Source organism: Cynocephalus volans, chromosome 1 (assembly GCF_027409185.1).
Source record: "Cynocephalus volans isolate mCynVol1 chromosome 1, mCynVol1.pri, whole genome shotgun sequence".
Lineage (NCBI taxonomy): Eukaryota > Metazoa > Chordata > Mammalia > Dermoptera > Cynocephalidae > Cynocephalus > Cynocephalus volans.
Genome location: NC_084460.1, coordinates 108,827,820 through 108,844,011, shown reverse-complemented (window position 1 = coordinate 108,844,011; position 16,192 = coordinate 108,827,820). Strand labels below are relative to the sequence as shown.

Here is a 16,192-nt window from a genome sequence, read left to right as displayed (position 1 = left end):
TATAGGTTGGAGGAAAGGGAAAAATAGGGTAGAACAGATGGAAATACACCTTTGTTCAAAAAATTCTTGATTGGCTTGCTGGAGTAATAATGGAGTATGGATTTTTTTAAATTAAATTTTCTCTTTCTTTTACTCACGTTATTCTGAGGTGGAGCAGACTGAAATTAACAGCAGGGAGGCATAGATTTTATGAGTCGAGTATGTATTTCTTTATGATTTTGGGGGGCACCTGGGGAGGAAGCTGAAGAGATGATGCTTCCTGTTTACAACCGTTTCTGTTAGGTTAGTGGCGAAACCACATTTTGTGATTTTGATTCAGACTGTTCTTGAAAAAAATACCTTTGCTGCCAAATCGAGTCCATCCCTAACCCCTAATAAATGAAGATTTCACTAGAGTCAGATATATGCAAGTTACCTTTCCCTTCTCAAGCCAAGGTCAAATAGAGGGGAAAATTATGAAAGATTGCTTATGACAGCAAGGATTTTCAGTGCTTGAGGATGAATTCAGTTATTTGAAAACCATGATGAGTCTCTTGTCTTTGCAAAGCAGGAAAGGAATAAAGAAAAGGAGAAAGTGGACCTGGGCATAAACATGTTCCCACACAGCATTTGTGCTGAAAGGCTTTGTTGTTTTCTAAACCTTGGTAATTACAGACATTTTCCTGTGCTCTGAAAAACGTTTGGCAAAAGGAGAGGGTGTTCTTTTCTGTGTTCAAGGCTGGGTTCTGGCCTTGTTGCAGGGAAACTGTAATTCCCAGCAGTGCTCCCTGGGAGCAAATGGTTTGTTTTCTCTTCACTGAATCCAGCCTGGGGTCGGTTCTCAGCAGCAGAGCCTGGCATGGAAAATCTATTTGGAGCAACTTGTCCCCAGGAGAGAAGAATGCAAGCCAACTGTGTAGCGAGTGGAGTCACAGCCACCATCAGGGCCCAGTCACACCTGCTGGCCAGGGTGGGCATTAATACCCGAAGGCAGAGTCTAAGGCAAACATGAGTCCTGTTTGTGTGCCCACACTTACACGTACCACGCACACCAAACTCCACCCATATACACCATGAACACACTCAACATGCCAATCATCCACCACACTGCCACACACAAACCATATACACACTCTATATAACTAATCACACCACGTACACACGTACACACACACACCCAACCATACATACACACCACCCACACTCCACATTAGTCATCCACACCCACACCATAAATATGCGTATATACAGCGCTGCACCGAAGTCAGGAGCATCCTGCACATCCCCCCATGTAGTATGTATACACCTAACACACCCAACTACACTCACATATCCCACATAATTACACACATCCACACACATACACACGACAGTACATACACATACCACTTCACCTGGCCTCGTTGCTTTCCCGCTCAGCAGGGGGAGGGGTGTGGGAGTTGGAGGTGGGGGAGTGGTGGTGGTGGAGGAGGGCAGCCCGGGTCAAGGTCGGGGCGCGCGGGCGCCGCAAGGGACCGGCGGCGGGCAGGTGCTGCCTATCCCGGGCCGCGGGGCGGGGGGCGACGGCGCCGGCCCAGGGCTTGCGCCCGAGTGGCCGAGCTCGCTCGAGCGGGAGGCAGGCCCCAGGGGAGTGCGCGCGTGTTGGGCGTGTGCGCGCCTCCCAGGGGCGTTTGTGACGACACGCTGGACGGTGTGTACGAGGAAATGTGAGACGCGTGGGGGGAGAGGCTGTATGAGTGAGAAAACCACGCTCAGAGATGCGCCCGGCCCAGCCCACTGAGCGGGCTGGGTGGGCGTGTACCCGCTGTGCAGAGACCTCTGTGGAGTGTGCGGCCGTGGGTCAGTTCTCGAGACGACCCGGCTCGGAGGGAAGCGTGTGTAGGAAATGTGCGTGTAAGCTGGTGTGCAGCCGAGGCGTGCGTCTGTTCACTGCCGCCCTCCGTCGGGGTCTGTCTGAGGAGTGAGTGTGTGGGAGGGGCTCGCGTGTTGCGCGGGGAAGCCGACGACCGCGCTCCCAGGCAGACAGTGTGAGGAGGCCGGACTCGCCGAGGGACGCGTGGCGTTGCTCGGGGCCCGCTGGCGCGCGCGTGTGCGCGTGCGTGTGCGCGGCGGGGCTCGCCGCGGCGGAGGGCGTGAGGGAGGGCGTGAGGGAGGCGGCGGCAGGCCCAGCCCGCGGTTGCAGCGCCAGGGGCGGCTCCTGCGCCAGCCTGAGGCCGCCGTGCTTCCCGCTGCCTCGCGCTGGAGTGACTCCCGGCCCGCGCCGCGCCCTCCCGCCTCTGCAGCCGGCTCGGCTTCCTGCCCGCCCGGACGCCTCTTCTCCCGGGCTCCTGGCCTCGGCTCCGCGCGGAGGGAGAGGAGATGAGTTCGGTAGCGGCGCCGGCGCCCGAGCGGGGTTGGAAGAGCGAGAAAGTCGACGAGGCGCAGGCCCTGGCGCGGAGTTGCGCTGCCCGCAGACCCGACTTCCAGCCGTGCGACGGGCTGTCCATCTGTGCCACGCACAGCCATGGCAAGTGCTTCAAGCTGCACTGGTGCTGTCACCTAGGATGGTGTCACTGTAAGTCGAGCTGCGTCTGCCTGCCTTCCGCCGCGGTCCTGGGGACACCCGCGGGACCGTCCAGGGTCGCGGCCTCAGCGGGGTTCCGGGGTCGGTAGGGGCTGCTCTGCCGCAGGCTGGGGCCGCCTGCCTAGCTACCCTCGCGCGGGACGACTCGGGTTGGCGCTGCCTTGGTAACGAGATGAAATTCCGTGGGGGGCCTAGCTTTAGCCACTTCTACAAAAACCACTTCCCCGTCCCGGGAAAACTGGAATCTTACTTTTTTTGTTTTTGTTTTTGTCTTTTTCTTTTTTAACCGAAACGTCCAGGCAGTGTTTTGGGAAATGGTAGAGAGCCTGCAGAGTTGATGACAACCAGAGGGAAAACCTTTTTTCAGGGCTGGTGGTTAAAAATGCTCCTCTTTTTCCTTCTCACTTGTCTTTTGGGGCTGCTATTTAAAAGAAAGAGCTCTTGGAAATCGAATTGTGTCCCGTTTATTGTACTCAAATTGAGAAAGCGCTAAAGTGTGAGAGATTGCTTTCAAAAAGTTAATAACAGTTTGGAAGGGTGAACCCCTTAAATACCCTGTTGGAGCATTTAGAGCCAATATATATGACTTTTAAAATTACAAAGTAAAATGAATGAAGGTAAGCTTAAATAATCTTAAACCAATTTATAAAAACCAGAACTAAATGGTTTATGCTCTTTCTCTTTGTTTATCCTGCCCATGATTTTTAAATAGATTATACTTAAGTAGCCATTTAATTAGAATTCCACAATTCGATTATTTCATGGTATTTGGCCTGCTATATCCGATGAATCATTTCTTTTTAGAAATATATTCTAAAGTTAGTTTCCATGTAACCTTATAATAGAGGGTTTTGGAGTGCTCATTTAGGACACAAATTTTCCAAGTGATCTTAAGTTAAAATTATTTTTTCTTTGTTGGTTAGAAAAAATGGCTCACAACCAGAGATGTACATAGCAAATCCTTATTTACATTAATTGAACATAATTGTTTTACATTGAATTTATGCATTAAAGGGTAGAGAATCCTTGCATTTTCTCTACAAATTTAAGGCACGTGGAACAATATTGATTTTTTTTGTGCTCCATCTGCTGATGGGTGAGTTTCTTCCTATTTCTCATTATTCCTATTGCACTCAGATCTGTTCCCAATTAGAAAGCATTGCTTCAGTGGGGGGACAGGGTACAGAGTAGGAAGTAGAAACTGTAGGAAAACAGGGATGAAGTACACAAGTAGGATGATTCTGGTGAGAATCCATTTCCCCCAGGAAGTATAGAATCATAGTGTAGAATATGAGGAACATTAAAAATCGTGCAGCTTAGTGTCTTATTTCAGTGAAGTGAACCTTGCAGTCTTCTCAGACAGCTTCTTCCGTCATTAACCTTGGTTCTTAAAATACTCTTCCTTATATGGAGCTGAAATTGGTTACTTTCTAACTTCTTTCCACTGATCCTTTTTTTTTTTTAATGAAGTTGCATAGAACAATCTAATCCTTTTTTGGATCATGGCTGTTTTAACTCTTCAGATATACATATCTGAATGTACATATGAATTTCTTGCTGACATGGACTATCTTTTCTCTGTATCCCTGGCCATTCTTTTTTTTTTTTTTTTTTTTGTCTTTTTCGTGACTGGTACTCAGCCAGTGAGTGCACCGGGCCATTCCTATATAGGATCCGAACCTGCGGCGGGAGGGTCGCTGTGCTCCCAGCGCCGCACTCTCCTGAGTGCGCCACGGGCTCGGCCCCCTGGCCATTCTTACAGTGACTTTCTGAAATAGGTTTGAAATTTATGTTCATTCAGTGACTGAGGAAGATAGCCATCATTTTCCTCTCCAGCCAATATTTTGTCCTATTTATAAATCTCCATTCCCTGCTGCCTTTCCTTTTAGGCTCCTAAGCATTCTGGTCATTCTGTTCTGAACATGTGCCAATGTGGTTATGATCCTTTGAAGACTGTGACCTCTAGTATAATATCCCAGTTGTGGTCTGACCAGTCCAGAGTTGAGCAGGACCACTGCTTCCCAGCTTTGAGATACTACTATGGCTGCAGCTAGTATCACATTAGCTTGTTTGATATCCATATCATGTTATACTGAGCTTGCTGTTGTCAGATTGAACTAAGCTTAATGTCAACTTAGGCCATTAAGCTGTTTTTGTTTGTTTGTTTGTTTTGTTTTTTTAACATATGTGGCAATTAAGCCACAGCTTGCCCATCTCAAAATTACATATATACTTTTGGACACGGGTACTCATCCTTTAGATATTTTTCTCTATTAAATTTCATTTTATTAGAATTAGCCCATTTTTCTGCCTTAAAATTTTTAGATCCTGTTTTTAGATCCTGGCTCTTTCATAATATATGTTAGCTGTTTTCCCTAGGTTCACATTTTGGATGCATCAGTAGTATAGTAACCTTGTACATTTTCATTTAAGTTATTGATAAGATTGTTGAACAGGACAAGGACACAGATGGAGTCCTGAAGCTTGCTGGTAGAACTGTCCTTCAGGTTGGTAGCCATTCATTGAGTACTTTTTAGTTAAGGTTGTTCAAACAGTCACCTAGCCACCTAATTGTCCTATTATCCATCTTATATTTATCTTGTTCATATGTGTGTAATGAGAACCTGGTCAGATACCTTTTTTGAAATCCTACCTACACATGATTTTTACTGTTTCTTTTTGATCTGTTATCTATCTGTACCCATACTGTCTTAAAAAAGGAAATTATATTAATCTGATATAACTCAGGTTGTTTCCGCAAATGCTTACCATTTTCTTCTTTAAGTGGTTAAAAACTCTTTTAAAATAATCTGAATTTAGAAGAGGATCGACATCAAGTATAGTGGACTGTTGTTAGCAGTTCTTTCTGTTATTTTTTTTAAACAGACCTACATTTACTTGCTTCTTTCCAGTCTTTGGCAACCCTCCGGTTCTCCGTCCTTCCTCCACTGGCAACAGTTCAATGATCTCATTGACGAGGATCTTGACTTCATTTAAAGCAGCAAGGTGCTCTGTTACAGTCTCCTCACCTATTCAATTCTTTCTACCCTTTTTAGCCCAAATATAATTTTTCTTGAAAAGAAGCAGAGTTAACATATATGGAAAGTTCTGCTTTCTTTTTTGGCATTCATAGCATTCTCAGTATCGGTCCTAAACAGAATTCCTCTAATTCTGTTGAATGTGTATTGAACACTTTCTCTTTATGAGACATTATTATGGAAACTAGGCATACAAATATAAATACAGCTGGTCCATGCCCTTTAGGCAGAGTCTATGGGCATGATCCATACTGTATTTATTTTTGCAATTCCTTTAAAATTGCAAATGATATAGGTGAGAAAACTATCAGTTTGTTCACCAAATCTGAGAATGCTAAAATGAGAGGATTATCTTGATGCTTGAAAAAGGTACACTCAAGAAAAATAAGGGAATTTCGGGCTGAGCCCGTGGCGCACTCGGTAGCGTGCTGCGCTAGCAGCGCGGCGACGCTCCCGCCGCAGGTTCGGATCCTATATAAGAATGACCGGTGCACTCCCTGGCTGAGCGCCGGTCACGAAAAAAAAAAAAAGATTCCACCTCACACTCATTAGGATGGCCACTATCAAAAAAAAAAAAAAAGAAAAGAAAAGAAAAATAAGGGAATTTCAGCTTTATATGGTTGATGTTAGACTTATGGAGTTCATAACCCTATGAAGTAGAAAAACTGAAAAATATGTACATGTTCATAAAATACATCTAAAATGTGTATATTCATAGATGCAGTGCTTGATGCATCACTAAAGAGAATAATTAGAGTATTTGGATAATGATGGATTTTTGAGGACAGTGTCTGAAAACCATAATATGTTCCATTGGTGTAACTATCAAAGATAGATTATTAGGCCATATAAACCATGACACTAAATCTGTGACTTTGTTTTTTCCCAGTAAGGAATGATACTGGGTTGAATTAATGAGTGAAGGTTTTCAAGAGGAGTTTTGAGAGAGAAAAAGACATGGCTTGGCTAGAGAAGAAGGATGGGAAAAAATGAATTATAGGCAGATATTATAAAGTAGATTTTTGTGGTTAGAGTAGATAGAATATTTAGAAGGAATAAAAAATTAGATTGGAGGAGATATGGAGACAAGTGGGGGGTTAGGGTTATTTGAGGTGAAATCTATAGGCTTGATTAGATTCAGAGGGGAAGTAAGAGGAAAGTTATTAAGGATAACTTTCAGATTTCTGCAATTCTGCTGTATGCAGCTTGGATGGATGATGGTGCCATTCATTAGCAACAACGAAATATTGGAGAAGAACTAGGATTGGGAAGAAGATCATGAATCTGGTTTTGGATCTATTGAATTTAAGCTGCCTTTGTCATCACATGGTGGTGTCACTAGGCAATTAGATATAGGGATCTAGAACTCACAGCAGAGGAATGAGCTACAAATAGTATGGAAGTCATTTACTTATTTGTAGGTTGCAGTTGTAACCATTATGAAACATGAGCTTGTCAAGGGAAAGACTGTAGCATGGGAAATGAAAATTCTTAAGCTTTCCCATAGAACACTAATGCTTAGAGTCCGGATACAGGAGGATAAGCTGGCAGAGCAATCTAAGAAGAGATGTCTAGAGAAGAAAAATCTGGAAAGTGTGGTATTGCAGGAGCCAAGGGAAATGAGTGTTCTAAGAAAGAGTATGAAGATGAAACCAGTATACAGCAGGTTAATTATTAGATATTGGTGAAATACACAAATAGTGATTTTCTTTATTACTGGAGAACAGGGTGAAAGGTTTAGTCTTGCAGCAGTGACTTCAGGAATATACTGTAGTTAATTGAAGTATTAGTCAAAGCTATTTGAGACAGTTAATTCTTCAAAGTAGAATGAGAATATAGTGACAGGAGCTGAGAATTAGGACACAGAGATAGTAGTTAATATTTATTCAGTGATTATTTTGTGCCAGAATAAACTTTTTATGCTGCACTTAATAGTCATTTGTCATTATGTTCATTTTACAGTTGAGGAAAAAGACTTAGAGAAGTTAAATAACTTTCCCTTGAGCACATAGCCAGTAAGGAGCAAAGCCTAGATTTGGATCGAGGTCTGTCTGTTTCTTGGACCTGGACTCAAGCACTAGAGGTACATAGAGCAATTTAAAATGAATAGCAGAAACAACAGAACTCAGTTCTATTAAAGCCAATGATGGGGAAATTTTTAAGAAGTGGGTAGGAAGTCATATCAATTGCAGAAGTCTAATCTAGAAGAATGAGAGCTGTAAAGTGGTCATTGGATGTAGTGGGGAATGACATCCAAGTTAAGGGTTAAGGAAGAGAAAGTGATTAGAAGTTGATGGGTGGAGTTGAGTGGGTGTACATGGTATAATGAAGGTGCCACCAGCAGAGCTCAGAGTTGGCTTAATAAGATCACATAATAGATGAGCTCAGTTTTCTGCAGAAGACATCTTAAAAGATGTCTGTCTCTTTCAGGTTGAAAAGCAGGAAGAGTGGGACTTGTATAGTCTAATAGATGATATTAGCATATCTAAAGAAAGACTGTCACAGCAGAAGGTGGATGGGCAGCATAGAGATATAGAAAAATGTGAGTTGGAGAGGCAGAATTTGGAAGTGATTTTTTAGGACTATCCGGAGAAGGTGGTATGTGCGTAAAGAGTTGAATGTCTGGTCCTTATGGCCAGGCTATCCCAGCAACAGTTTGGTTGTAATTTGACTTTCTATTTATAGATTATCTGTAGGGACATAAGGAGCTGAGTAGAGAATTCAACTGTCAGGACCTTAGGGCAATGCGCTTCTTTCTGTTACTAAATTAGCATCGTGATTTTTGAGTTATTCTATTTGTTCTGTTTTCCTGCTTCTGTACAACTCTACGGAAACTCAAAAAATCAAGTACTGACTTCCCTAAGGGAATGCCAGCTGGTTTTCCTAAAAGACATCTCAATCATGTCACTAACAGTAGTTACAGAAAATGTATCCAGGAAGTTTGAAAGTGAAAACTGGCAAAAAAAAAAGGGAGGGGGGGGAGTGGTAATTTAATCAGATGGAAGAGTCAACTGAAGCTTTTTTCTAAGAATGAGGATTCTAACCATGTTTAGTGCTTGAAGGAAGAGCATACAGATTTTAAGAGGAGAGATGTGAGATAAAGTTCTGAGTGAGTTTCCTCAGGTTCTTCCAGAGATACAGAAAGCTGGTAGGTGTCTTTCTATCCAACTGGTGCTTCAGTTGTGTGCACTTGAACTTTATCAACTTCAGCAATAACAACACAGAATGCTTCTATGCAGACATTACTGTAATCTTTTTGCATGTGTTAGGCCTAAACCTCACAACAACCTTATGAGTTAGGTATTGTTACCATCCTCATTTTTTAGATTAGGAAACCTACCCGAGGTCTCGTATAGTAGCTCTGGGCACCTATGGTAAATGTACATCAGCTGGTTACAAGCCAACTGGTAACCAGGGCTGTTGGTTTCTGGGTTCCAGTCAAGGTACAGTGAGGATGATTTCAGCTGTTTTAAATTCTTTTGGGAACAAGCAGAAATTAAGTAAATAAGTAAAATGAGAATGGTTTCTGATTTTAAGAGAAGAGCAATTATATGCAATATAAATGTTTCTGGAGTAGTTGTGAGCTCTGTAAAACTGTGCTTTTAAAAACATATATATATATATACACACACACATTTAAGTTTATTTGTTTATTTATTTGGCAATGGCCGGTATGGTGGTAATATATTTGAATAAAATAAAATTAAAAGAATTAAAAGAGGCAAAAGAATGTATTTGTATGATATGAAGCTTTAGTCATGTTGTATCTTCAACTAATCCCTAACTTGTTCAAGCCTTTTTTTGGTTATATTTGCATGCATACTATTAGTTATTACTGGCTTCCAAGCCTATTGAGTTTAGAGATTTGAGCCAGATGGCTTTTAAGGACCTTTCATGATAATTTCCGACTTACAAAACTCTCACTTTATCTGAGTTTGTTCTCTCATATTGTAGAATCTCATTAATTACAGGAAAGAATATTTCCAGAGAAGTTTATTATTAATTTTAAATAAATATAGGAACCCATGTTTGACATCCAAAAGTTGTCTAGTAGAAGATTTGCTTTCTTGAAAAATAAGGAATTGTTTATACATAGAATGTGGAAGGCAGATTGTAGACCTGGAAAGAACAAGAGCTGTGGAGTCAGACACACCTGTGTTTGAATCACAGTTCTTTCACTCATTGGCAGGGTGATGTCAGACAGTTTACTCAACCTCTCTCAGCTTAAATATTCTTTTCTGAAAAATAGGAATAAAAATTCTACTTTACAAGGTTGTTGTGAAGATTAAATGACATAAACAAAGTACTTAGTTGCAGGTATTCAGTAAAGGGACGGCATCAGCCTCCTCAAAAAAAAAAAAAAAAAAAAGCAATGGAAATACTTGAAATGTAGTTAGTTATTCCTTTGATTGTTGTTGAGTTAGAAAAATAAAAAAAGAAAAAAGAAATGTCCTGACAGGAGGCTCTGGAGTTGAACTTTGTGTTTGAATTCTGGCTCTGCTGTAGTTCTGTAGTTTTGGGAAGTTACTTAACCTCTGTCTTTCAGTTTCCTTATTTTTAATGTGGGGCTAATGATAGTACCAACCTTATGATTGTTGTGATTGTCAAAGTCCCCCACCCTAATTGCTCCCCCTTCCACAAATGTCCTGGTTAATCAGGAATTCACTTTGTGACAATACTAATTTGTTCAATTAAACATTGAACAACAAAGATAGTAAAAATAGACATTTTGAATATTACCTTTAGAAGTTGTTTTGTTTTTTTTATTGCCATCATAGTTGGAAGGTCTATTTTGTAATAGTTCTATGTGATGATTGTCTACTTTTACCACGAAACCTTATATTTTTCTCCAACTCCCACTTCTCTACCCTATACTATTTTCCACCATTGTTAAGCAGTGGATAGTTCTGGTTAATCCAACATATCAATTAATAGAGAACTATCAGTATATATCAAATATGGATTAACATGTTTCAAAGGATAAGAATATTATAAAACTTATACTATGTTAAAGTGAAATTGAACATATTTAACTATGATGCTTTAGAAGTCTTGTCAGGATCCCATGGTGATACTGGGTCATCATTTGGAATACTGATTTATACTGAAAATGCAAAAGTGCTAGTTAATAGAGGAGTTCTGGTTGCTAGAATGCTGGACAAAGTAAACCAAATTGTAATCTTTGCAAGTTACTTTATTCAAATTCACAGGAGTTTTTCTTTTTCTTTTCTCTTGTTCTTGAATTTTCTGATATTTAACAATATTCTGTAAGCACACTGCCAAAAACTGGCAATATTTGGAGTGCCATTAAGGTAGAATACATACAGTGCCCCCCAAATAATCTATCCAGGACAAATTTTTAACCTCCCTGGTGCTTATTTGCCCATTTAAAATTGAATGTTTTGGTGTAATATAGATGTATGTCTGCACATTTCTATCTCATTTTAACAGGCCTTTAGTGAAATAAAAACACTAAGAATATAATTTCATAGAAAATCCTATCTGTTGGATTCATTTGCTTTATCTTTCTCTGACCATGCACACACACAATTTCTCCCTAACCATTTAAAAGTAAGTTGCAGACATAATACCTCACACCTAAATATATCAGCAGCATGCCTCTCTTAAGAAAGAGGATATTTTTCTGTATAGCCACAATATTGTCACTAAGATAATGAATAGTGATTCAATCTAATATACAATTTCCGTAATCAATAAAAAAAAATGACTTTTATGACTGACTTTTTCAATCCAGGGTCCAATTAAGATTCATATATTGCATTTCATTGCTACATCACTTTAGTCTCCTTTAATCATTCTAAAATAATCACACTTTTTTGTGTGTGATGATGACATTGAATTTTTTGAAGAATTTAGGTTAACTGTATGTAGAATTTCTATATTGTAAATTTGCCTAGATTCATCACAATTAGATTTAGCTTAAACATTTTTGTCAAGTTATTTATTACATCAGTGATATTGTAACCTTATAGCATCACATGAGAAGACGTAATGTCAGGTTGTTCACTACTGCTGATGCTAAGGTGATAACTGCCCAATGTTATAAGATATCTTTTTCCTTTTGTTCTTTTTTTTTTCTTTAAAATTATTTTTATCCCCTTTGTTTTTAATAAGTAATCTGTGGGGTGATACTTTAATACCTAGTGGGTACCCTGTTCCCCCCAAAACTTTAACCCACTGATTTTAGTATTGGCTGAAGATCCTTATGTGCATCATTTATTACATTAGTGGTTGCAAAACAGTGATTTTCTATTGCTGTCATTCCTTCTATCATTTGGTGGCATTCTCTTATAAAGAAGAGCTTTCTCTTCTCTCCCTGCTATAGAGACATTGTTTCTTTTCTATTCAGTGTGTTTTAATCGAGCAACATTATTCTTTTTGATGTCCAAATTATCTTCAATTTGTCCAGTGAGAGTCCCTTCAAGATGGCTGCTATGTCCTTTTGACATGTCCTATCATTTGTTGAGAACTTCCCAGTTTTCTGGCACAGAAAGATGATGTCCCAGGCTAGCTAATAATTTTCCTGCCCCAGATCAGAAATCAGCTAGCTATTCTTCCAAGGAGCCCAGGTTCCTTTTCCTGAGGAATGGTATGGAAACCATTATCTCGGCTTTGGGTGTGCTTATTTCTGCTGGGATGTTATTGCATTTAGGCCCTTTCAATGGACAGTTGTAGGAAATTTGTGTGTGTGTATGTATGCATGTATCCTTCACATTTCCCCGTTGCATATTTGTAGCTCTTTCTCTCCTTCTCTGTAAAAACCCTGGTTTCCAATATATTATAATATTTACTAATTTCTTCTGTCCGCAGTTACACATAAGATAGTTTAGGAATTATTACATCAGTATCACTACAAACCACAAACAGATGACTAAAGTTTAAGAGTCTTTGCATGTTTTTGTCTTTAGACTGTATCCTGGAAAGTATGTATAGTCAGAGCACTATGTTCAAGTGTTTCTTGAATTTTTTTTTTTTTTTTCTGTATGTTTATGTTATCAGTTATGTTTATTTATTTTGGATTCTGGTCAATTTTTGGATTTACTTTTTTCTTCTTTTTTAAATTAAACTTTTTATTTTGAGATAATTATAGCTTCACATGCAATTGTGAGAAATAAGAGAGATCCTATGTACCTTTTATCCATTTCTTGAATGGTAAAACCTTGCAAAACTGTAGCACAATATTACAGCTAGGAAATTGACATTGATGCAGTCAAGATAAAGAACACTTCCATTATAGCAAGGATACCTCATGTTGGCCTTTTATATTCACAGTCGCGTTCCCTCCGGCTCCAGCCCCACATCAGTTCCTGGCAATCACTAACTTGTTCTTCATTTCTATAATTTCACTTCCAGAATGCTATATAAATGGAATCATACGGTATATAGCTTTTTGTGACTGGCTTTTTTCACTCAGTATAACACTCTGGAGTTATATTGTTATCAATAGTTTGTTCCTTTTTATTGCTAGTAGTATGCCTAGTGTGCTTGCAATTGCTCACTGAAGCATTTTTTTTTTTATCATGGTTACTTTAAATTCATTGTCAAATAATTCTAATAGCTCTGTCTTTTCAATATTGGCATCTGTTGTTCATCACTTTTCATTCAGTTTGAGTTCTCCTATGACAAATGATATTCAATTAAAACCTGGACATTTTTGTATTATGAAACTCTGGGTCCTATTTAAACCTTCTGTTTTACTGGCTTTTTTTTGATACCACTCTAGCAGAGGAAGGGGTCACGAAGTCATTACTGGAGGTAGAAGTCCAGGTTGCACACATGGCCTCTGTTGGCACCGTGGGGGAGGGAGCTCCTTGTTACTGCTGGGTGGGAGTGGGAGTTGTTGCTCTCTATTAGGTGATGGAGTTTGGATGTGTTGTCCCCTCCAAAACTCATGTGGAAATTTGATCTCCAATGTGGCAGTGTTGGAAACTGATTGAGTCATGAGGGTGGATCCTTCATGAATGGATTAATGCTCTCCCTGTGGGAAGTGGGGGAAGTAATGAGTGAGTTCTCACTCTATTAGTTCCTGTGAGAGCCTGTTGTTTATAGGACCCTGGCACCTCCTCTCTCTCTCTCTTGCTTCCTGTCCCCATGTGATCTACTTGTACCCACCAGCTGCCTGCCACTTTCTGCCATGAGTAGAAGCAGCCTGAGGCTCGTGCCAGATGCAGCTGTCCCAGAATTGTAAGTCAAATAAACCTCTTTTCCTTATAAATTACCCAGTCTCAGGTATTTCTGTTACAGCAACGCAAATGGACTAAAACAGAAAATTGGTACCGAGGAGTGGGGTGTTCCTAAACCCATACCTGAAAATGTGGATGCAGGATTGGAGCTGGGTAATGGGCAAAGTTTGGAGGAGTTTGGAGGACTTAGAAGAAGAGGAAAAAATGAGGGAAAGTTTGGAATGTCTTAGAGACTTATGTGGTGGCAAGCAGAATGCTGATAGAAATGTGGACAGTAAAAGCCAGGCGGATGATGAGATCTCAGATAGAAATGAGGGACTTATTGGGAATTGGACAAAAGATAACCCTTGCTACACCATAGTGAGGAACCTGGCTGCATTGTGTCCATGCCCTTGGACTTTGTGGAAGTTGGAACTTAAGAGTTGTGAACCAGAGCATTTGGCCAAAGAAATTTCTAAGCAGCAAAGCCTTAAGGATGCTGCATGGCTACTTGTAACAGCCTTCTCTGAGTTATAGCAGCAAAGGCATAATGTAAAGCCAGAATTTAAAAGGGAAGCAGAGAGTAAAGTTTTGGAAAATTTGCAGTCTGGCCATGCGGTAATGAAGCAGAGAGCCGGAGAACAATGCAAGGGTGAAGCAGATAAAGTGGTTGCTAAAGACATTATCTTGGCGGTGAGGCAGCCAGATGCTAATAGTGGAGAAAATGAGAGGAAAGCCCTGCAGGCATTTGAGAAGTCTGGAAAGGTGCCCCACCCATCACAGACCCTGAGGCCTAGAAGGACTGAGTTAACCTGGAGGACAGACCTGGGGTGCAGCTGCCCTCAGGATCCTGCTCCCTGCATCCCAGCTGCTCCGGCTGGAGCAGCCCCAAGTGTGGTTCATGCAGCAGCCCTGGAGAGTAGAAGCCCAAAACCTCGGTGGCGCCCACGTTGTGTTAAGTCTGCAGGCCAGCAGGATGTGAGAGTAGTGGAGGCATGGCAGCCTCCACCCAGATTCCAGAGGATGTATGGAAAAGCCTGGAGGCCCAGGCAGAGACCTGCCGCAGGGGTGGAGCCACTGCAGAGGACATCTGCTAGAGCAATGCTGAGCAGGAAAGTGGGGTCAGAGCCCCCACAGAAAGTCCCCACCAGGGAAACGTCTAGTAGAGCCAAGGCAGCCGGGCTGCCGCCAGGACCTCAGAACTGCAGGGCCACTGGTAACGTGCAACACTGGCCTGGAAAAGCTGCAGGCACCAACACAGCCCAATGGGCTGTGCCTGGCAGAGATGTGGGAGTGAGGCTGCCTAAGGCTTTGGGGGCCCAGATGCCCAGTTGAGCCCAGGATGTAGGACTAGGAGTCAAAGAACATTGTTTTGGAGCTTTAAGACATAATGTCTGCTCTGCTGGGTTTCGGACTTGTTTGGGGCCTGTTTTCCCTTTCTTCTGTCCTATTCGTCCCTTTTGGAATGGGAATGTATACGCAATGCGTGTTTCACCATTGTATCTTGGCAATGGATAAATTTGGTTTTGGTTTTTGCAGGTTCACAGCTGGAAGGACTTTTGCTTTTGGACTTTTAAGTTGGTGCTTAGATTGGACTTTAGTTGGTGACTTTAGATTGGACTTTTAAGTTGGTGCTGGAACAAGCTAAGACTTTTGGGACATGTTGGGATAGAATGATTGTATTTTGTATATGAGATGAACACGAATTTTGGGGGCCAGGGGTGGAATGATGGAGTTTGGACGTGTTGTCCCCTATAAAACTCATTTGGAAATTTGATCTCCAATGTGGCAGTGTTGGAAACTGATTGAGTCATGGGGGTGGATCCTTCATGAATGGATTAATGCTCTCCCTGGGGGAGGAGGGGGAAGTAATGAGTGAGTTCTCACTCTATTAGTTCTTGTGAGAGCTTGTTTATAGGACCGTGGCACCTCCTCTCTCTCTCTCTCTCTCTCTCTCTCTCTCTCTCTTGCTTCCTGTCGCCATGTGATCTGTCTGTACCCGCCGGCTGCCTGCCACTTTCCGCCATGAGTAGAAGCAGCCTGAAGCCCATGCCAGACGCAGCTGTCCCAGAATCGTAAGCCAAATAAACCTCTCTTCTTAATAAATTACCCAGTCTCAGGTATTTCTGTTATAGCAACACAAAACAGACTAAAATATTAGGTCTCCACTCAGATCAAGGTGGGGATGGCCTCATTACCACTGAGTCCTCATTTTCCACTAGGCTTCTGATGCCACCTGGCTAGGGTATTGAAGCCCTTTATTAGAGCCTTTTAGGGGTGGAAGTCTAGGTCTCCCACACCTCTTCCTGGCCTTTGGGGGCATGAATCAGGGTAGAGTATGCAGTCTTTTTTGTCTCATGTTTGGCTGGAATAGAGCAGTTATTGTCTAAAGGTTTTCTCTCATTTTAGGTTGTTCCTTCCCTGATCCT

The 16,192-nt window shown here is 41.5% G+C and overlaps 1 protein-coding gene across 1 annotated transcript in view; it reads left to right on the top strand.

The window, feature by feature from the left end:
- The first annotated feature begins 2,337 nt into the window (after positions 1 to 2,337).
- C1H3orf70 (chromosome 1 C3orf70 homolog) overlaps positions 2,338 to 16,192 on the top strand; it is an 82,143-nt gene continuing 68,288 nt past the window's right edge. The window contains exon 1 of the mRNA XM_063088165.1: positions 2,338 to 2,533. Within this exon, the coding sequence (XP_062944235.1) occupies positions 2,338 to 2,533 (196 nt within the window). The remainder of the gene's footprint in view (positions 2,534 to 16,192) is intronic.